Source organism: Malus sylvestris, chromosome 2 (assembly GCF_916048215.2).
Source record: "Malus sylvestris chromosome 2, drMalSylv7.2, whole genome shotgun sequence".
In the NCBI taxonomy this organism is placed as follows: Eukaryota; Viridiplantae; Streptophyta; class Magnoliopsida; order Rosales; family Rosaceae; genus Malus; species Malus sylvestris.
Window position 1 is genome coordinate 11,135,520 of NC_062261.1, and position 21,958 is coordinate 11,157,477.

Here is a 21,958-nt window from a genome sequence, read left to right on the forward strand (position 1 = left end):
TTCTAAGTGGTAGCCCAAAACTCTTTCTTCATATATATTTGTTATGCACAAAATCAGTGAGGACTTTGGTACAACAGAAAGTGTTAAGTTTGTGACCTTCGCTAGATTGCTCCGGTCACTAGTGTGGATAAGTATGTAAATGGATAAGGATAGGGAAGCAAATACAAGATGTACGTGGTTCACCCAGATTGGCTACATCCACGGAGTAGAGAAGTTCTCATTAATTGTGAAGGGTTTACACAAGTACATAGGTTCAAACTCTCATTTAGTGAGTACTAGTGAATGATTTAGTACAAATGACATTAGGAAATATTGTGAGAGAATGATCTCTATTTATAAAATAGAGTTTCTAGTTTCATTCTGACATTGACACGTGTCGTGTTGTGATTGGCTTTTGATGTTGACACGTGTCGCGCTATGATTGGCTTCTGATGTCGACACGTGTCGCGTTGTGATTGGCCTCCTGGTTGGAGGGAAACTCTTCTGGGTCCTTGACGGTATAACGTTGACCGGTGCTCAGTAGTTTCGGGATTGGTCAAGTATGGTACAAACAATATTTTTTTTGAAGTCTAACTCGCTGTGGTTTGGTCGGACAACTGCTCGAAATTAGCTAATCATTTTCGAGTTAACCACTTTTGAGCAGTTTTCGGTCAAATCACGGCGAGTTAGCAGTTAAGAAAGATTCCATTCTTTTTGTCTTGTCGAGAAGTATGATTTTTCGTTTTTGAATCACTCAATTTCGTTGAGTATTGAAGAAGTTACGAACGTTTAAAATTTACCTAGTTTCCGACGAGTTTTCAAATTTTCCATTAGACTAGTCATCTTTTAGGCTATTTTCCAGCAATCTCTGGCAATGGGCTTCCAAATATGTATAATCTTGTTCTACACTTTCTTATCTTTATTTTGATATATTATGGATCAAATTTGGTTAAGAATCGATTGAGTTACAAAGTTTTAAAATTGTTCAAAGAGTTTTTAACGGAATAACCAAAATCATGGATGGTGGACAATTTCGGAGACCATTTCTATTGATTTTCAATCTCAATGACCATTTCTATTGAGCATGCAAATCTCAGGGACTATTTTGTATAATAAGTCTTCTACTTATACTCCATATCAAATATTATATGAGCAATAGTGCTCTTGTTCTGTCATTAAAACCGAAAAAACATTCTCCCGTCTATCATGTACTTATATTTTTCTCATCACTTTGCCACTTTTCACTACTATATTGAAATTTTGTAACATTAAAACTGTGATACATCATCATTTAAAACCATACTTAATATCATATTGCATATAACCATAATATAATAAAATTTTCTTAGTTGTGTACATTAGAAGAAATTTCTGGATGCGTCCTACCTACCACCCAGCTCCTTGGTGCTCCAAGCACCGCAACGATGTCGTTTTTGGGATTATGAATTTTGAAATCAAGCGCGACGATGAGTTCTTGCAGCAGGAAGAAGAATTTCGGGAGTGGCAGCTTCGTGGAGAATTTGAGGGATCACATTCATGAATTTCTTCGTACTTCAATGGACGAGCACAGAACTTGCTTGAAAGAGACAGTGCGGAAGGTACGATTTTACCCCCTTCTCGTTTGCTTTGCAATGGAAGATTTATGTCTGTGAATTGTTGGGCAGTTTGGGAAATAAATTTGGTTTTTGGTCCAAAGCAGATGTTTGAAAGGGCAAAACTTAACAGAGAAAACAGTGGCGGCGGACCAAACGAAGGCGGAAAATCCCTGCCTATGCAAACAACTACAGATTAGGAAGATTTTGCAAGTTTTTTTTTTTTTTTGGGTTGCAGAGAAAAAGAGTAAGTGTAAGACAAATTTGATATCTTTATCTTAGCATATGTATATGCTGTGTTTGAAACAAGTGTTTGATGAATGACATTGAAATGCTAGCGCCAGTTACTCATGGGTTGGAGTTTTATTGATGTGGGTATCACAATGACTTCATATTTCCTTCAAGGATATTGATATTCACACACCTATTTTTACTTCTCATACACACTGTTAATTTTTTACCATTGATATTTTTCAATTCATTCGATTCGATGAAACGGCCGAAAATTGAGAATGTATGTGAGAAGTAACAATGGTGTGTGAATAACACTACCCTTAATCAATTGCTAAAAATTGTCCATGCCCGTGTGAGTGACTGAAGGAGCAAACTTTGTTTTTATTGGAACGGTTGGATACTTGTTGGATGGCATTGAATTTGATTCCACCGGTGCTACACTCAAACTTAGCAGTTTACATCCTTTATGATACTGGTGTTTCATGTTAAAATTTTATTACCAAACTTAATGTAGTTAAGGATTTGGTAGCCACTACCCAGTTATAGTAATATGCTACTTAATGCCTCCTTTCTTTAATTTTTAATCTAAGATTTCTGCCCCCTAATCCCACCCCACCTTGTGCAACTGGAGCTAAGATCATGTGCTAATAGTAGTACGTGCTTTCTTTAATTAATGATGATTATAAATAAATAAGCACTTGCATATGCAGGGATTCTTCCTTGTTACATGTGCAAACAAGGCAAAGGAAAGTATACTGCATCTTGAAGTTACAGGGAAAAGATAGGAGGGAATGGGAAGGGGTGCAGATTTTGGTTATGCTAGATCCACTTCAAGAGGAAATTGGTGCTGTGTCTACCGCTGGAGGGCGTCTTCCTTTAGAGCTTTAGGGTCTTTAGCCTGTAGAAGGTAAATGGAAGTTATTATACACGAAGCTTGTAGTGTTTTCTGAGTTAAGTGCTTTCTACTGTTGCAAATCTTCATCAATGAACAGATTTACTGCCAGCATATGAACAAAAGATATGAGCGAGGTGCATGTTGATAGTGCAACTCCGCCTACGAAGAGTGAGGCCAACGAAAAATGAAGAATGACAAGGGTAGTATCAATTTGTAGCCTGAAAGGTTCATGATCCTGCATAGAAATTGTTATATTTATATTTTGAGTATGGATTTAGCACAGAAGTGAGTTTCGCTGATTGTTTTCGGTTATATATTTCGTGGACATGAATACCTTAATGTCTGAATATGGTCAGTTAAAGATTTAAAATCAGTTTTTCTAGTCTTCATCTTATCAAGTAATAAGAAGAAAGAAGTGTATTACCTCTCTTCTTCACTGCTGATGTTGCTTTCTCCAACTTTCCGATACTTGGGAAGGGGAACTTTTCCTGATTCAATGCGGTTGATGTCCGCTAGAAGGATCTCATACTGCCTCTTCACTTCCTCTTCGGTTGTCCCTCCAACAATTCTGGCTATATTACGCCAACGATCATGGGTTTCCCTATCATATGTTGCCAGAGCGTTTTCAAACAATTTGTTTTGTTTGGCTGTCCAAGAAGAAAGCTTGCTAGGTGCCATTTTTCTGAGATATTAGAGCAAGATTAGTCGGGTGGAGCTGGAAGTGACGAGAAAGAAGTTGCGGGAGAGAACGAATTTGGCCGATGAAAGGAAACGAAATTTAAGGGGAAAGCCTGAGGTAGAGAAACCGAATAGTACTCTTAAGTCAAGATATTAGCAAAGAAGAGAGCAGAGAATTACAGTTCATGCAAATAAGGTGATGCAAGTTGGCAGACAAAATTTAAGGACATCATATTATAACACTTGATAACACTCGATGTGCTTGAAATAAGAAGCAGAAACTAGAAACAAAGGGATCTTTAAGGACGGTCAATTGCTTTATTTTCAAGCTTTTTTTAATGATCGGAAGTACGATGATATAATATAATTAGTATATAAACATGTGGGATGTCATAAATTACGACTTATATTAAATAGTTCTACTTCTAATCGCACCGACACCTTTTGTTATAAAATCTAAACACAATGTCAGGCTGTGCCGGTGGTTAAGTAGTTACAAAAGAAACCAATGTTGTTATAAACATGTGTATGTATGTATGTATGTATGTATGTATGTATGTATGTTTGGATCCTACATTGTTAAGCATTTGTTTCCAAGACATTTCCACTTCTTAGCTCAACTCTTCCCCCATGTTTATGTCATTAGATAACTTCTTCCTTGTTTTCTGGAAGTGGCAGCACCACATGGTTACTTACAAGAATCAAACCACTCTTTTTTTTCCTAGCTACCATATAAAATTTGATACACTCTAGTCCTACCTAACATGTATTCTAGTCTAGGTGGAGAAAGACTTTTGTGCAACAGGATAATGTTGTAGCGGTATCCCAAGTCTAAAAGGTATTGCCTTGTGGGAAAGTTAAAACGCATTACAGTACATGATTGACTTGAAATGCCGTCACAGTGGCATCCTCGGTGCAGGTAAGTTTCTATCATCTTTCTCACTCTACAAACTAGAATTTGGTTTTTTTTATTAACCATTGAGTTAAAAAAAAAAAATCTTTGGAAGTGGTATGATTTGCATTGGGTTCCATTCTTACAGTTGTCCAAAAATGGTCTATAATATCTCAAGTGTGGAACAAATCTTTTAAACTAAACCCCATGTGAAATCCATGGAGCAAAGCATTAGTTTAATTAGTATAAGATAATCATAATTAGGGAAGGTTAATTGCAATTATGTGATAGGTCCTTTTGTGCTTGTCTTGGGGCAATTCCCCATGAAAGCATCTTTTGGCTTGACTAAACATGTGAACCTGTGTATGCTTAGCCCTGAAGGCAAAGGATGGAAAAGCAGCAGGAAATGAGGAAGATACTTAGCGCTTAAGGATTAGTGTTTTGATGAATTCAAACTAAACTCGATGAGAATGCAAAGAACATTTTCTAGCACAGTAGTTTGATTGAAATGAAAAAGTAGGTAGGTCTCATTGATTTTGGGTACATGATAATACGAATGTATTGAATAATCAAGTGTGGGTTGTTTATCTCATATCGATTTATCATCATCCGAATTCTTTTTCAGACTTATTCCTTATTCTTTTTTATCTCCACCTAGAAAGTAACCACACACGCATGAAAAGCAAAAAATTAGAATAATTTTGCACTCATCTTCTTCTTCTTTTTTTTTCTTTTCACAAGAAGCGATAGTAAGTTTAACACACGATTACACAAGTACAAAGGTTGTCGTATGGAGATAACCCGCACAAATAAGCATAATTGTAAAATTCCTAACGGCTACCACAAGCACAAGCACCTCCGTACTACCACAAGTACCTCAACACAAATCCACCACAAAGATGGCATACGTATATCTAAGGTGGGGTTAAAAAAATCGAAAAAAAAGGAACTGGACACCAAACCAAAACCAAAAAATCGAAAATCGAAAAAAAAGGAAACCAAATCGAACCCTTTTGGTTCGATTTTGGTTTTGGATGTTCGGAAACCGAGCCGAACCGAATTCCTTTACACTTTATGAATGCATGCCCATGATGTTTCTTTTGTGAAACTTTGTTGCCAAGTTTGAAACTAAGCCTAGGGCTTTTTCAAGGAGTATATTTGGTTCAATTAGGGAGGATATTTCATTGGTTACAGAGGAAAGTTTTAGAAGGCTTTGGAACTTATAATAGTTTCTTTATTTGTTTACTTTTTGAATGAATACGGTGATTTTTCTTTGCAATTGAGGTTGTTGATAAAATATGATTGGTTTATATAATCTTGTATATGTATAATTGCCTTCCCACTTTCCCACTTTCCCCATTTTTTTATTATTAGTCTACCAATCCAAGCCTCTTTTCTAAATTCTATATTAAAAAAAGATCAAGTTTTATAAAATAAAATAAAAACCAAAACCGAACCGAACAAAATCAAACTGAAAATTGAACCCAAAAAAACCGATAGAAAATTGAACCCAACCGAAGTTTCGGTTTCGTTTTTGGCAAAAAAATTGAACCAAATGAAACCGAACACACCCCTACATACATCGAGACACATGCAAAGTCCTTGCCGGCAAGCAATACCACAAGTGAGGACACATCACTTACCAGGCGATACATCACATGCTAGACGCGTACATACGAAACAAACACCGCTTAAAAAACGAAGGCAACCGTCGGCTCATGTCCACCGGTGGAGTCGTCTCCACTAGAGACAAAACTGCATATGTAAAATTCAGATTTGAACTCTAAATCAGATGTGTTAGTTATAAGAAGTAGGGAATCAAAAGATTTTTTTGTTGATTCCAACAAAGTAAACATACCATTCATTTAAAGGAAAACTAATTAAAAAAGTTTGAAAACTTTGAGTTTTAATGATAATGACAAAATAAAGAGTAAAGTGAATAGTACCATAATTGATTTTTTAGTGTAAAAATATATTTTTTCATTAAAGTGAACAGTACCGAAAATTTTGTTAAAGTTCCCTTCATTTAAAGGAAAACTAATTAAAAGGGTTTGAAAATTTTGAGTTTTAACGATAAAAACAAAATAAAGAGTAAAATGAATAGTACAAGAATTGACTTTTTAGTGTAAAAATGTAATTTTTCGTTAAAATGAACAGTACCGAAGATTTTCGTTAAAGTTCCCTTCATTTAAACTTCTAAATCAGCAGATGTTAACATAACTAACTTGGCTAGAATAGATGCGTTGTCCCTTATGCATCTGAACACGAAAGTGCACTAAAGTATAATGTCTCTTATTTAAAAAACAAAAAAAGGCCTAGCCCAATCAGGACCAGGTCCGTCCCAGTAGTTTGGGTTGAGTGGAGGTGGGAGGCCCAAAGGGGAACAATGGTCCAAATTGACCGTGTGATCCGCTCTCCTTCCTTTTAAAGGTAAACAATCAGGTACCGTTGATCAGGTAAGGCCCCACAATGCATCAAACGGTTGAGGTTTGCACACTCTTGACTGACCGCAGCATTTCGTCTTGCTCAGTAAACTGAAAGCAGACTGCCGTTAAACATTAGATTTAATCAAATTAATTACCAGAAAAAACGACGAGGGGATTGCCTGTAAAGCACCATTTTAATTTTTAATTGCAACACTAATTCTTATTATTATACATGAAAATCTGATTAAGCAAATCACTAAGCAGCAAGCACTACTACTGGTTTAACCAGTCAGCAATCAGCGAAAGCCAGACTCCCATTCCCGTCCCACCAGAGACAAAATGTGGCGAAGGAGCTTTAGCAGCACCACCGGGACAGCCGCCGCTACAACCGCGTTGAAGGACAAGAAATGGGACGCTCTCGTCATCGGCGGCGGCCACAACGGCCTCACTGCCGCCGCATACCTCGCACGCTCCGGCCTATCCGTCGCCGTCCTTGAGCGGCGCCACGTGATCGGCGGTGCCGCCGTCACAGAGGAGCTGGTTCCGGGCTTCAAGTTCTCTCGGTGTAGCTACCTCCAGAGCCTCCTCCGCCCCTCCATCATCAAGTAACACCCACCACATCTGATCATCTCTTCAATTATCTGTTTGTGCGGTTTGCATCGTAGAAATGCTTGAATAATTCAATTTTCAACCAAACAATGCCTTACGCCTCCTTCTAACAGGGAATTAGAGCTGGCGCGGCATGGAATGAAGCTGCTGAAGAGGAGTCCTTCGTCCTTTACGCCCTGTTTGGATGGAAGATATCTTCTTTTGGGGCCAAACAAGGACCTTAACCACTCTGAGATTTCCAAATTCTCCAAACCTGACGCCGATGCTTATCCAAGGTTTATACTTGTACTATCCATATTCCGTATTCCGTATTCCGTATTCCGTTATCTGTGTGTTGGTTTTGAATAAATTGATTGTACAGATATGAGACTCAGCTGGAGAAATTTTGTGAATTTATGGACCCCTTGCTGGATTCAGCTCCTCCTGAATCTTTGCAATGCGAGTCATCTTGTAGTGTTAGTGATCGGTTCAAGAATAAGATGCACAATTCCATGTTTTGGGCTCGGTGTCTGAGACAAGCGGCCGCCTTAGGCCAAAAGGACTTTGTGTAAGAACCATTCATTTTCCTAATAATGTTAGCTCGAACCAGCATTAATTACTATGGTTATGGAGGTAGGGCTAATTGATTTCCTGGTAAAGATTTCGGCTTTATGATTGTGTAATTATTGGCTTTGGCAGCGAGTTTATGGACCTTTTGCTATCCCCGGCTTCGAAGGTTTTGAATAACTGGTTTGAGGTGATCAAGTCATTTCTACATCAATGATTAGTTCAAAGTTCAAACCTTGTGAATTTTTATGCATATTAGTCATATCTACATGATCGAGTCATTTCGCTTTTTACAGGCAGAAGTTCTGAAGGCAACCCTTGCAACGGATGCTGTAATAGGAACTACGGTAAGAGTCATTATGAACGGCTGGAGATTCATCACTTCAAATTTCTAAATACTTATCATACATACTGCACATTTTGTAACTTTTTTTTTCTCGAAGGGACTATCCTACTATATTATTTGCACTGTTTAGTTACTTTTCTGCCTCTCCGCCTTGGATTCTTATGCAGGGAAGTGTACATACACCTGGGAGTGGATATGTTCTGCTACATCATGTGATGGGAGAAACTGATGGTGAGCGTGGAATTTGGTCGTAAGTTACTCTATTGCTTGCTTGACATGTCTCTGCCCTCTATTTTTCAAAATTAGTTTCACATGATACTTTGATAGAAATTCTTGGATAAATGCATTGCTGTTAGCATTCATATGTTATACTCCAGCTTGAATTTTCGTTTAAACAATTTTTGTTCATCCCTGTTTGAACTTTCTCTTAGTATTGGAAAACGAACTTTCCGTACAGGTATGTTGAAGGTGGGATGGGTTCAGTATCCTTGGCTATTGCTAATGCCGCTAAGGAAGCTGGGGCTCATATTGTAACATGTGCAGAGGTATTTATGTCCCTAAAGGAGTTAGGATTAGTTCATGTTTCAGTTCTCAGACTTTTTGCATCTATTGTCTGTCTGCATGACTTTGTAGATTATGTTTTCAATCTTGTTCTTCAGGTTCAGCAATTATTGATTAATGACTCTGGCACTGCGGACGGGGTTAGTTTCTTCTTGCTTCCTAAATGAGGTAGTAGTGAGGTAGTCTTGAAACTTAAATCTAACTTGTTGGATATTGTTTACATGTCTTGTTGTAGGTTTTGCTGACTGATGGCTCACAGGTGCATTCTTCAATTGTTTTATCAAATGCAACCCCTTACAAAACATTCAAGGTAAAACACCGGGCCTGCGTATGTAAGTTCAAATATAAGAGACGACTTGTTCTGTGAGAAACTAGATGGGAAATAACACCTGGGTAAACCTTTAAATTTCTTTTATATCAAATGGATTTTAATCTATATTATAGGTTTCCATTATATGACACAGGAATTGGTACCAGATAATGCTCTTCCTCCTGATTTCGTCCGTGCAATTAAGTATTCTGATTACAGCTCTGTAAGCTCCCTTTATTCCTTCTTTTTCTGTGTCATTCTTCTTAATTTTCCAATTATTATCTTTACTATAACTTGAGCTTACTTACCTTTCGGCAGGGAACTACAAAGATAAATTTAGCGGTTGATGCATTACCCCAGTTCAAAAGTTGCAATTTAGGTCATCCCGATGCAGGTCCTCAGCATGCGGGCACCATTCATATTGGTTCTGAGAGGTGTGCTATTATCTCACTGTGTGGTTTATTTGGTTCCACATGCGGTGCTTTTTCATATCGTTTCCGTCTCTCTTCTAAAGCATGGAGGAGATTAACTCAGCCTGTCAAGATGCTGTCAATGGATTGCCATCGAACAGACCGGTTATTGAGATGACAATTCCCTCTGTACTCGACAAAACTATTTCTCCACCTGGTACGTAAAACTACTTCGCCTTAAAAATGCATTCATATTGTCTCGTTCCTCATAGAAAGCATTCTAGTTCTCAGATCGACATAATCCAACTCTTTGTAGGCAAGCATGTGATCAACTTGTTTATTCAATACACACCATATAGTCCCTCAGATGGCCACTGGGGAGATACTGTTTACAGAGTGAGTTTTTCATTTCTTCTTTTATCTTTCTTTTTCTTTCTAGACGAGGCGTCAACTCTTTTTCGTCACTTTTGATGGAATAATTTTGTGGTGACACAGAAATCTCCGCTCTGGGCCTCTGACTAGTTCTTTCAAATGGCATCGTACCTTTGCAGGAATCGTTTGCACGAAAATGTTATAGCTTGATTGATGAATATGCACCTGGGTTTAGTTCATCAATTATTGGTTACGACATGTTGACTCCGCCAGACCTTGAAAGGGAAATTGGTTTGACAGGTACATCAAAACTCAAATCTTTGTAGAAATGTAGGCAGAGCCGCAGATGGTTCGGCCAAGTTTAGTTCACCATAAATGATATAAGGGCATTGGCCGGAAGTGGCAGCCATTGAACGTCACAATACGGAGATGGGAAGTTTGTCATGCAGCATCCAAAAACTCACACCGATTTGCAAATGTTTCTTGACAGGAGGGAATATCTTCCATGGTGCTATGGGATTGGATTCGCTCTTCCTCATGCGACCTGTGAAAGGATGGTAAATCTTCCGACGTATCCGATTTTGCTTGGGACATAAACTTCCTGCTATAGCTATGCCTTATGTTTGCTTGTGTAAAAAGTCTTATCTGTTTTGTGTTATTTTGGTATAAACGTACAGGTCAAATTACAGAACGCCACTCAAGGGGCTGTATTTGTGTGGGAGCGGAACCCACCCCGGGGGCGGTGTGATGGGGGCACCCGGGCGTAATGCTGCACGCGTAGTTCTTGAAGATGTGAACAAGCCATTAAAATGATTTTGAGATTTGTGTCTTAACCGGGTACCAATCTGACTGGTTCCAATTTCTTATGTTTCGGGTATGCCGAAATTTTCAGGCATTCCACATTGTGTTTGTATCTTGTATCTTCGTCGAACAATACGAGACTGCATTGTACCTGTTTCTGTTAATTATCTTTTGATACAAGCGATGTCTGAAAGACTCGAAACCAAAGAAACACATGCTCAACAGCTCAAGAAAACAGAATATATAATGCCGATAACTCAAGATTGTCGCATGTTTCCTTGTTCTTTTTTTCGTCCAAGTATTCAGCCATCCATCAAGCATCCAAATACTCACAAACATCGCACTAATATTGCAAGAGCTCTGCAGTGATTCCTATCAAAGAAACTTTGGAGGCTCGGCCTCGGTGTGACATCAAAACTGCAAACTATCGACTCCGCCAGGCAGAAACAGATTTTGGGACCAGTGAGATGGCATTTGAGGCTGCTTCTAACCTGCACCAAAAGTTCAAATTAACATAAGCAATCAGACATCGAAATAGTCAGCAACAGATACAAGGAGGGGATAGGGGGAGGGAGGGGGAGAAGAGACACCACCTTGAGATTTCTTCGACGGCCTTCATAACTTCAGTTGAACTTGTTTCCAGCACTTGACCTCCAAAAATGATCTCATCCAATACGGTATGCATCTGAGAACGAAGATAAAACTAATTGAAGCACGGTTCAATGAAAATGGTTTGGTGAAGCAAGATCACAAACATTTTATTCGGCGACACTTCCTAAAACAATAATGTATGTAACCTGACACCCACCCTTTTGTGCAACAGAGTCAAATCACAAAGCAAAACCAAATAATGTTTCACATTACTCGGAGTATCAAAATACACGCAACAGATCACAAGTAAACGTTAGTCACACCAAAACGAAGGGAGCATCTTTACCTTGCTGTAATTGATCACCACGTCAAGCTCGCATACATTTTTGAAGCATTTGTCCAATGTTTCCACAAATACTGAAGGAATGAGAATCGAAGTAAGCAACTCATTCAATCAAAGCAACCCTTAGCACAAGAAAGCACAAGCATTAACTTTGAGAAACAAGCTAATCATTGCCATGTTGGATCTTATCATAGTCTGTTGTTCAAGTCACGACCATATACACAGTAATCCTCATTTCTCATGAGTCATGACATATTAACTGTAACCATAAGGTTTCTGCAAGCAAAATTCATCAACATTCCACTTTTCAACCGTAAAAAACTTTCCCGATATCTTCTGATTGCAATCAATCAACTTGTGAATGCTCTTCAAAGGTGCGGTATCTTGTGAATTCGAAACCTTGCAATTCAGTAGCAGCTATATAACATGGATAATGCTAGGTTACCTTGTATGAGGTCGAGCATGGCAAGCTCGTTTTCAGAGCTATCGAATACAAAGACGATGTACAAAGTTGCAAAGTGCTTGTACACAAGGCGAGTATCCTGCTCAAGAAAGGAAATGATTCAGACAGCCGATTTGAATAACCGTCGTCCCGGATACAAGGACTGTTTCTTATTCAAAGTTTACCAATTTCAGATCATCCAGAAACTTTATAAACAGGAAGAATTTGAGGGAAGATTTGCCAAAATACCGGGCCGAAAATAGACTCAGCATCCACGAAATTGCTCACATTCTCAGCTCTACCGGACAACACTGTGGAAAAGGAAAATCAACATGAAAACCTAATTTGAATTTTAAAAAAAATCACAACAAATTGAGAGTCAAGCTAACATCCACATTGATTTATGCAGTAAATAAAATATAAATCACAGTAGAGAGAGAGAGAGAAAGTAGAGAGAGAGAACCTCCATGGACGCTGCTTATAAGTTCCTGTTGCTTCTCCACAGGCTGCCCTCAGAAATTGGAAAGCCAGCCATTTTCACACAACAATCGTAATAATTAAGAAATAAATAAATAAAATTACAGAAAAAATAAATATTGAAAAATGGAAAGAGGAGGAGGTGACCTGAAATTCGTAAAACTTGGAAAGGCGAGGCTTCCCCTGCGTGTTTATCACCATCACCGATCGGATCATCTTCTCCAGAAACAAGAAAATCTTTTTTTCAGTGAATTTGCAGACTGCACAGATGAGAACTGGCTTAAGATCCACGCCGGCCTGGTCCCTTGTAATTATGTACATCGGTAGGGGCCTATTCGTAAATTCCTGTGGGGACGCATGGCTGGAGATCCAAATCCGCGCAACTTGGCGGTATAAAAAGTGTAAATATCAAATAGTGAGCCAAACAAGCCCTAGACCCTAGTACAATTGAAGTCGAGTCGCAACCAGAATCATCGGCGGCGGCGCATCATCAATGGCGGCTCAAGAAGGCGGTGATTCTGAAGACGATGCAATACTGATCCCCGAGACCGCCACGCTCGTTCCATCGACTCAGCATTGCCTCCACTCCATCAACTCGGCCGTCTTCATCCGGGAGCTCCGGTCTCAAGGCATCTCCTTCCAGCTCTGGCCGCCCGCCACCACTCTCCTCACGCTCCTCGACGGCCACCGTCGTGACCCCAGCACCGGACCACTGGGCCCCACACTCTCGGCGTTGGACTCGAGGCAGCGCCCTCACAGAATCCTCGAGCTCGGCTCCGGGACCGGCATCGTCGGAATCGCCGCCGCAGCCACGCTCGGGGCTACCGTCACGGTAACTGACCTCCCCCACGTCATTCCTAACCTCTTATTCAACGTGGAAGCGAACGCCTCCGTATTGGCAGCTAACGGTGGGGTGGTCCACGTGGCGGCGCTGAGGTGGGGGGAAGCGGCGGACGTAGAGAAGATTGGGCGGGAGTTTGATCTTATTCTAGCCTCGGATGTAGTGTATCACGATCATCTCTACGAGCCGTTGCTTAATACGCTGCGTTTGCTGATGTCAGGTGAGGCGGAGGAGGAGGGAAGGGTGTTTGTGATGGCCCACATGAGGCGGTGGAAGAAGGACTCGGCTTTCTTCAAGAAAGCCAGGAAGCTTTTCGAGGTGGAGGTCTTGCACGTGGACCCCCCGTGCCTTGGCTCCCGGGTTGGAGTTGCCGTTTACCGTTTTACCGCCAAAAAGTCGAGTAGGAAAATGTTGAATTCTGTTGACAATGCTAATATTATCGCCTAACAATCAAATTCCATCTTAATAATTCTTGCGTTTTTTGTTAATTGCATCTTTTAAATTCTAAACGATTCTAAATTACAGAAGAAGAATTCAACCTCGGATGCAAAGCGACGGGCAGATTGACGTGACTAACTGGCGTAACACATTTCTGATCGGGTTTTGTTAACTCGATAACAAGACCGGTTTTACAGTTTACAATCTTTACAAAGAAAGCTATAAATAACCAACAACGAAAACTCACAACCTCGCTCTCACACAATCTACAATAAGCCTCATCCAAACATCGCACACGGTAGCCACTTAGACCAAAACTAGCAAAACCCGGAATGCTTGGAGTGCCCGGCAAAGTGCAGAGTTAAACCACTTCCTTAAAGCCGAGACTCGTGCATGAATTTCAGCATTTGCTAACCGAAAGTGGAGGAAAGCTTTCTTTTAGCCACGTGAATGCTTGATTTTCATGTCTTCCATAGCGGCGATCCTCTGCCCACGGTTTTCATACTTTGCGAGTCTCTAAAGCACACAAAGTGCACTAATGTTTTCCCGTTTGGATATACGGCAAAGACACTGGTTCCTATTTTCTTCCTGCAAAGGGAGCACATGCTGTCACTGGTGACCTTCACCACACCCTTCCTTTGTTCGTAGAGTTCATCTTTAACCTGTTTCGGATAAACATTTATTTGTTCAGGTAGTGAACTACGTTTACAATCGTGAACATAAATAACTGGGTGAGGAATCTCAACCACCTCAAGAGCATTTGAAATGAGCACTTTGAGATGATACTAAATGAACGAAAGGACATGCGGCATGGAGACTACACTATAACACATAACTAGGGGTTCAGTATCATCTGCAACAAGATCAAGCCAAGATACCTACTCGTTGCCAAACTTAGATTCCAAGCACGATATATGCATACCTGCAGGTTCTCGCTTTGTCTCAAACTCTTGATAACTGAAAGGTTCCTGTACGCTTCACTGGATTTCCTCAACAGGGGTCCCATAAATGGAAGCAAGTGCTGCAGATCAACAATAATAACACACAACTTCAGCATCGATATCAGGAGAAAACCATGCGTGAATAAGATTAAAGAGACATCAATATCAATACGTTAATCAAATATTTAAAAAAAAAACAAATTTGAAATATTCTTTTCCACTATTGGCAAACACATTGTGTTGTGGTCGATAAAATCATATTCTTTGAGAATTAGTATGGTGAATACCTGTAGCTTAGTTTCCCTTGGCAAAAGTTTGAGTGCCTGAGCTCCATTTATTCTGTCCCACCTTCGGCTCAACAAATCAAGGACCTCATCAAGCATGATTTTTGACCCTCCTTCCTCACTAGATTCCTCTGCATCTCCATCACTCTTGCTACTGTCAGTGCTACTTTGACTGACTCTTATGTCAGGTGCCACCTCTATTGCAGCAATTTTTTTAGCACCACGCCCTCCTTTACTTTTAACCGTATTTGCAGAACCAACCTTTGGTGTATTGATATTCTGAGGTGATACTAAATTTGTAATTCGCTTCTCAAAGTTCTTGGTTGTTTTCCTCGGATTAAGATAAATTTGTAATAGAGTTAGGTATATATTTCCAGAAGATCTTGAAGATGGTAGATGAACTAAGGATTCATACACGCGATCACAATGGGACAGTGCCAGCTCAGGAACATGAAGCTACAAAAGTCAAGAACTTAATCAACTCAAACAGAATATACATACGTATTGTGTATAGGATGTGAACATAGAGAAAATACCTTATGAACATAGAGAGATAAGGCAAGCTCATGTTGGTTCATTTTTCCCAACAAAATTGCACGCTCTTCATATAAAGCATCCGTTGGAAGACGTTTCAACAAAGCCTCCGGATTATACCCTGAGATACTCTCTAAAGCAGACAATAATTTCTTTCTTGTTAAGGAGTAAGTATGCTCATCCCATTTCTGCTGAGCACTTAAATCTGCATACCAATCAAGTACTTCTGATAGATAGATATGTACCTGCCATGCACTAAATCCATTAGAATGCAGTTTTGGCTGGTAAATACTGGCATACTACTTGCATCACCAATTCACAGAAATTACAACAGCGTAGCTGAAATTGGCAGCAGAGATATTTTTTTTCCGGCCAAATCTACCTTTTTACCTTTTTAGCTTCTCAGAATTTCCAAATGACCCTAAAATTCCAACTAATAAATTGGTCTTATTGTTTTTGAACAATGCGTACATCCTTACCATTTCATTTTGCAGATTTCCAGAGATTCCGTTTTCATCCATTGCAAGCATAAGCTCTAAGTATGTGGCCTGCATGTTTGGAGCATGTTGCTTCAAGTAAGAGTTGACCAGGTCTGCTGGAATATTCCCATTCAAAAAGAGCTCAATTGTCTGCGTTGGACAACTTTCAAGAACAAGCATTGAATACTCCAGGACCAGCATGGGATCAGTCCCACAAAGAGGCTGCACATAAGAAAATCGGTCAAATATTTTAAGGTATTTTACAAATATTTTGGTTCCTGATAAAACAAGTAATCTTAGCAAATATTCAAGTTCCTAAAACAACTTTTCTCCAAATGAAAAATGAAAAGTTTTATGTTCGATGATAACACATCAAACTTCATCCGTTGGATGAAACATTCAAATATAGTTCTTTAGTTCTGAAACTGAACCCTACATCACAATTTTCAGTTTTATATATAACAAAGTATATGGAAAAACATAAGATGATAGTAATGCTGAAAAATTTGTAGTGTTCAGTGGAACAAAACAAACTCAGAGGAAACGTGGAAATAAATAAAAAATTAGCCCGCCTTTCATAGTTGAAAATGGTCAGGCAACTTGTGCTTTTTACTTATCATTTAAATTATACACCAAGGATTTCTGTAACGTTACCATCTAGTTCCAGACTCCAAATGTCAATTACTGATGAAATATAAAGCTTTCATATCACTAACATATTCAAATTTCTGAAATATGACTGGCAGATTCAAGATCAAAGTCATCGATCAGATGGAGAAAACCTACCTTGAGATATTCAACAATTGACTCAGGCTTTAACTTTTGGATAAGTTCAGTTTGCACTTGGTTAGATTTAGAATCCTCTACTAATTGATGCAAGAGTTTTAGAGCTTCATGGTGCATTGAATTGCACCTGTAAAGTTCTAACAAAGCAGCGTAGTGATTATTTTTCTGGAGAATCTCCTCGCATATTTTTACATCGCAGTAGTTAAGACCCTTCAGTAATTCCAAAGCCACCGAAGCCTGTCCAGTAAGAAGTAGAGCTTGGAGTAGTGCTGTATCCAGGATCGCTGCCATCTCCCTAGCACCAGAGGTAACTGGAATGCTGCCACGCCCCTTAGATACCAAAGATAATGTGAGGTTGTTGATATCACAATTGAAATATATGATAGTAACTATATAAATATACAAAAATGTATTCAGGTTGTGAAAATCCAGATGGGCAAATGTACACACACAAGGTCAAATATTGGAGTTAACTGAGAAAAAAAAAAAACTAACTTCTGACAGTTGCGTTATGCATGTTTGCAAACACGTTAATCTAATGTAACAAAGCATGGTTCCTTCTAACCATCATATGTAACCAAGCTAACTTTAATGAAGTAACCAAAGCCTATGATTTTTCGTATTAAAGGAACAGCATGGTAATAATATATATCTCTTACTCACCAAAAAGAAGAAAAAAAAGAACTATTTGTTAGTTTGCAACCAAAACGTCATAATATCTGTGTTCACAAAATCTAGAACACTGCATTTAGTGACACAAAATCCTGATCACACGTTCATAACCCATAGAAATTTGTGTATCACTACCAGATCACATACTGAAATATTGGAATCATATATAAAACAAATATAATTAGTTTACCTTGTTTGATTTCTTAAACCTAGATTCATAGGACACAAAATTGTCTCCAACAGCATCTAAAACAACCTCTTCTGTCCCCTCAGCAGTGGCCTTTTCAATTATGCCATATCTTTTTTTCTGTAAGAACTTTATGAGAGCCATAAGAGTGTTATGGCTCATTTTCTTGGACTCGAGTGCTGCACTCTCCTCAGATTCCAGTAGTGATGGCAGAGAGTGTTCCATATCATCTGATATACCAGACGAACCTCTTGAGAGATACGATGAATCCCCAGAAATATCCATTAGCTTCTCTGGCTCAGCAACCATAGTTGTCTTAGGAAGAATAATAGATGGATACAAAGAAAGAACATAGGTTATATCCACTTGAGATGCCAAAAAGTGCTCCATGGCGTCCTCATAGGCCCCATTATCAAAAAGATGATGAGCATATCTATAAACAATAACACAATCTCCTTTAACATATAAAATTTAAAACGCATAAAACAAGCATGAATTCCATGCAGCATCAGGTTATGAATTCTTCAAATCTACTGACTGGTTCGCACAAATAAAAGCATTTTAAGAAAGCTTGGTAAACTTTCACCTTAGTTAAGCATTACATGGCATACTTAAACACTGTCTGATGTACTTCAACTTTAAATTGCATATAATATACATACATATATATACATGTGTGTGCATGTGTGTGCTTAAGATGGAAGGCCATATATATAACCTGTGATAGATGTGATATACAAGCAATCACAATAATGTCTCTTCCCAAATCGCTTCCTGACTTATCGAAAGTCAACGAGCATGTAATTGTATATATTGATGTATCCATGATCTCAATATCAATCAAGACATTTTACCCAGAACTTTATCGCTTGCTATGCTTCTTGTCCAGCCATGTGACCCCGCCTAGTAAAAAATAGTATTACATGTCCAAGTGTGCTAAACAAATAAATTTCTCCAGCCATTTTATTGCAAGTCAGTTTCTACCATATGCATGTTAGATGAAAATACAAACACATCAATTTTATTGCAATTTTAGACCAATACATTTGTTTATTCAAATAAACGAAAAGAGAAATGAAAGTAGAAATTATTCACCTCATATGAATTGACCCCTCCTTTGCAGCTCTAAGACTTGCTTCTTCTGGAGGAAGCATCTTACACAATGCCAAAGCTTCGTCAAAATCGCCAGATGCTGTTAATTGTACAATCTGCAGGGCAAAAACACAATTCTCACCTCCTTACCAAAGAAGATTGTGCATGTACCATAGAAGTTTAGCACATAGAGCATCAGGAATACCTGAGCACCAAGAGGAACAGGGAACAGACCATAAACAGCATTCTCTAATGCAACAGTTACAGCGTCATTGCTCTGTAGAATACGACGAGCATTTCTAAGAACTACCGTCTGTATCAATGGATAGGGATCTCGGAGGGACCGTACCTGCAAAAGAAGGCATATCTGACCTGTGTCTTGTAAAATTTTAAAAGCAGAAATAAGTACTTCTTTCTTTAGGAATATGAGGCCAACCTACCTCGACATATCTTGGTAACAGAGCAATTGCATATGGCTTCTGAACAACAACAACATTCGGGGAATCTGACCAACAAACCCTGCCTTCTTGACAAAGCTTCCCGTTTTGGTCCACAAAAACCCCAATATTATGCTAAAACACGAGAACACGGTAATCACTAATCAGTATTGCTTTTAGGAGTCCTTCTACTATAGATCTATGTACGGTATACATTGCATTTTCACTCGCTAAATTTCTTTGGATTCTTCCGGGCACATCCAGCCGTTAAATTCAGCAATCATACATTCATGTACTCTAAAATTTTTGCGCTTTTATTCCGAAAAACACAAACCAAATGGGAGACACGATAAAAGCAAGTACCTTTCCAAGAAGAAGCTCTCCCGAAGGAAGAGAGACCACCAATGGAGGCGCTATCCTCCCCGAAGGAAACACCTCTGACAGTGCACCATTTGTAGAATTCAGTATCATATACTCTCTTCTAATCCCTATACATATATTATCTCCACACCATGACATCGACTTCACCACATCCGGAACCCCAAATTCCTTCACTTCCACAAACCCTCGTCCCCCTAAACACATTCAATTCCCAAATCATTTCAAAATTTGAGCATTTTCAACTGAAATTCCTAAAAAAATAAGAAATTAAAAAATCATGTATAATTACCGTCGTGCCGGAAAATACAGACCCGCTTCTGCCTGGCGAAACAGAGGAACCCTCTGCGGTCGTCCCACGAGTAGACATTGGCGCCCTTCGCCTTCGTGATCACGGCGATGGTGCCCAAGTTCGGGAGGCCGTGAAACGCAATCGACTCCGAGAGGGAAAGGAGGAGCTCTCGCGATTCCAGGACCTCCATTGAAACCAAGGGCTTCTTTGAGAAACCGGCGACGTTCCTCTCCAGCGCGTACGGTTCCTTCTGGAGCCTGTGACCGTGGTAATCGGACGGCAGAGAGCGGTCGGTGCCGGAGGAGTCCGGAGCGTAGATTTTGAGAGATCCATCGGAGCAGCCGATGAGGATCTTCGGTCCGTACGATTCGATGGCTTCGATCTTCGTCGGGCAGTCGCTGATGAGCTCGAAGGAATCATAGGCACTGTGTACCATGTCGTCGTTGTCCTTTGATCGGAGTTCTTTTTGGCTGGGGCGATTAAAGAGCTACGCCGTTTCCGTTGTCTAGGCTACGTTAACTAACTTTTGAACGCAGTCCGGATCCTCTCTGTGAGGATCCGGCATTCGTATTATATGTATTATATATATGTTTATCGTATATCGTGCTGTTAAAAATTATTTTAAATATTTTTATTTAAAGTTAAATATAAATAATATCTGACAAAAATTGAACCCACAATGTACGATTTACAAATACCTAGGATCCCCACCAAAATGATCCGGAGAGGATCCTGTTGGTTATTGGAACTTATTTCAACTTTACTATGGGCTCGTTTGAATGTGTTTTTAAAATGATTGACATCACTTTTAGAGAAAATATTTTTGGGTTCTAAAAGCACTGAAGGTGTTTTTGGTAAGGAGCACCAGTTATGTGCTCATTCTAGAAAGCACTTTAAGTGTTTTTCCAGGATTTACTTGCATATTTACTAAAAGTTGGTTCTAAAAACATTTTCACTAAAAGTATTTTCAGTCATTTTAAAAGCACTTCAAAACGAGCTCTATATTCTTGCAAGTGGCTTTTTACCATAATGGTGGAAATGTGTTGAGTTCTCGCATTCACAACGTGGATTTAAACCCTATCGGAGACTAATATAACAAAATCAATCATTTGACAAAAAATAAAAACTTTACTATATTCTTAAAATTCAACTTTCGCTACTTAACTTTCAGAATTACGTCACTTATAAGTCCAAAATTATGTATCAAAATAAAAAAGTATTTTGGGTGATTTCAATTTTGGTCTTAAACTTTTTAGAATACTCCAAATAACAATGTAATATTTCATTGACGTTAGCCCAATATGAACATATAATTATGGAGTCCTAAATCACCAAATAGGTCATTTTAGCTAAGCTAAACTTTAAATTTGTTGTAAAAAATAACGTGAGTTCGAAAACTGGTTTCCCTTTATTATGCACATCATTACTTAATAGTTAATGCTAATGATCCAACAAATGTTTAATTTATAGTTATTTAAAAATTTAATTAATTTAAAATCACTTGTAAAAAGTAAATATTTATTCCTAATTAACCCCACTATTTTTTCTCTTAGCATACATTTCTAATACCACATCTCTCATGCGAAAGAAATTGCAACACCAAAATTTTAATTTTACACGTGATTTTGTATTTCGTGAATGCTAAATTAAACGTATACGATGATTAATTTTGCGACTAATCCTCTAACGACCACCATCTCTCCATTGAACTCACACATTCAATAATTAAAATTTGGCAAATAGTTTTGCGACCAATCCTCTACCGACCACCATCTCTGCATTGAACTCACACATTCAATAATTAAAATTTGGCAAATAGTTGGTTATGATTAATTGGCTCGTATAAGTGTAAGTGGGAATCGGACGTAATAATAGCATGTGAGTGGAAGAACCAAAGTTATAAAATATTTCCCATAAAATAATGAAGAGTGTGAAAATAGAAGACAAAAATTAAAAAAAAATGTAAAAAAATAGAAAAAGACAAAAAAGTGGTCCCGGCGGGGCTCGAACCCGCGACCTTCGGCTCATAAGACCAACGCTCTAACCAACTGAGCTACGGGACCACGATGTTAAATTTTTACACAATATTGTTA

General features: G+C 38.9%; 5 protein-coding genes, 2 long non-coding RNA genes and 1 other non-coding gene across 10 annotated transcripts; 4 read left to right on the top strand and 4 right to left on the bottom strand.

Annotated features, from left to right (window-relative positions):
- Window positions 1–1,333: 1,333 nt before the first annotated feature.
- On the top strand, window positions 1,334–3,128 carry LOC126583401 (uncharacterized). The gene is made up of 3 exons (XR_007609740.1): window positions 1,334–1,577; window positions 1,679–1,818; window positions 2,516–3,128. It is a non-coding gene; the product is annotated as an uncharacterized LOC126583401 (long non-coding RNA).
- On the bottom strand, window positions 2,446–3,683 carry LOC126583387 (protein RADIALIS-like 1). Of its 2 annotated transcripts, none has more exons than XM_050247734.1 (2): window positions 3,125–3,683; window positions 2,446–2,859 (listed from the first exon to the last, which is right to left on the bottom strand). In XM_050247734.1, exons 1-2 carry the CDS (start codon window positions 3,376–3,378, stop codon window positions 2,787–2,789), a joined length of 327 nt encoding a protein of 108 aa, XP_050103691.1. In that variant the 5' UTR covers window positions 3,379–3,683; the 3' UTR covers window positions 2,446–2,786. The 2 variants fall into 2 exon arrangements, with proteins under 2 accessions (XP_050103691.1, XP_050103700.1); XM_050247743.1 differs by having other exon boundaries at window positions 2,446–2,703; window positions 3,125–3,652.
- A 45-nt stretch (window positions 3,684–3,728) lies between these two features.
- LOC126583409 (uncharacterized) lies at window positions 3,729–4,894 on the top strand. The gene is made up of 2 exons (XR_007609742.1): window positions 3,729–4,297; window positions 4,644–4,894. It is a non-coding gene; the product is annotated as an uncharacterized LOC126583409 (long non-coding RNA).
- Window positions 4,895–6,835: 1,941 nt separating this feature from the next.
- Window positions 6,836–10,835, top strand: LOC126590967 (uncharacterized). Of its 2 annotated transcripts, XM_050256495.1 has the most exons (16): window positions 6,838–7,301; window positions 7,419–7,580; window positions 7,667–7,852; window positions 7,984–8,041; window positions 8,148–8,198; window positions 8,365–8,447; window positions 8,655–8,742; window positions 8,857–8,898; window positions 8,994–9,068; window positions 9,223–9,291; window positions 9,387–9,502; window positions 9,583–9,695; window positions 9,795–9,874; window positions 10,030–10,150; window positions 10,341–10,407; window positions 10,528–10,835. In XM_050256495.1, the coding sequence occupies exons 1-16, from the start codon at window positions 7,036–7,038 to the stop codon at window positions 10,661–10,663; spliced, it is 1,713 nt and encodes a 570-aa protein (XP_050112452.1). In that variant the 5' UTR covers window positions 6,838–7,035; the 3' UTR covers window positions 10,664–10,835. The 2 variants fall into 2 exon arrangements, with proteins under 2 accessions (XP_050112459.1, XP_050112452.1); XM_050256502.1 differs by lacking the exons at window positions 10,341–10,407; window positions 10,528–10,835 and having other exon boundaries at window positions 6,836–7,301; window positions 9,974–10,120.
- Window positions 10,793–12,906, bottom strand: LOC126590991 (AP-3 complex subunit sigma-like). Its single transcript, XM_050256524.1, has 7 exons — window positions 12,652–12,906; window positions 12,491–12,533; window positions 12,277–12,338; window positions 12,031–12,127; window positions 11,589–11,659; window positions 11,245–11,336; window positions 10,793–11,142 (listed from the first exon to the last, which is right to left on the bottom strand). The coding sequence occupies exons 1-7, from the start codon at window positions 12,823–12,825 to the stop codon at window positions 11,076–11,078; spliced, it is 606 nt and encodes a 201-aa protein (XP_050112481.1). The 5' UTR covers window positions 12,826–12,906; the 3' UTR covers window positions 10,793–11,075.
- A 59-nt stretch (window positions 12,907–12,965) lies between these two features.
- On the top strand, window positions 12,966–13,814 carry LOC126590980 (uncharacterized). The gene has a single exon (XM_050256513.1). The coding sequence runs from the start codon at window positions 12,998–13,000 to the stop codon at window positions 13,790–13,792; it is 795 nt and encodes a 264-aa protein (XP_050112470.1). The 5' UTR covers window positions 12,966–12,997; the 3' UTR covers window positions 13,793–13,814.
- Window positions 13,815–13,908: 94 nt separating this feature from the next.
- Window positions 13,909–20,410, bottom strand: LOC126590959 (vacuolar sorting protein 39-like). Its single transcript, XM_050256483.1, has 12 exons — window positions 19,866–20,410; window positions 19,559–19,770; window positions 19,199–19,330; window positions 18,964–19,107; window positions 18,762–18,874; window positions 17,670–18,099; window positions 16,808–17,137; window positions 16,022–16,243; window positions 15,545–15,787; window positions 15,012–15,464; window positions 14,706–14,804; window positions 13,909–14,445 (listed from the first exon to the last, which is right to left on the bottom strand). Exons 1-12 carry the CDS (start codon window positions 20,299–20,301, stop codon window positions 14,245–14,247), a joined length of 3,015 nt encoding a protein of 1,004 aa, XP_050112440.1. The 5' UTR covers window positions 20,302–20,410; the 3' UTR covers window positions 13,909–14,244.
- Window positions 20,411–21,854: 1,444 nt separating this feature from the next.
- On the bottom strand, window positions 21,855–21,928 carry TRNAI-UAU (transfer RNA isoleucine (anticodon UAU)). The gene has a single exon. It is a non-coding gene; the product is annotated as a tRNA-Ile (tRNA).
- Between the last annotated feature and the right edge of the window lie 30 nt (window positions 21,929–21,958).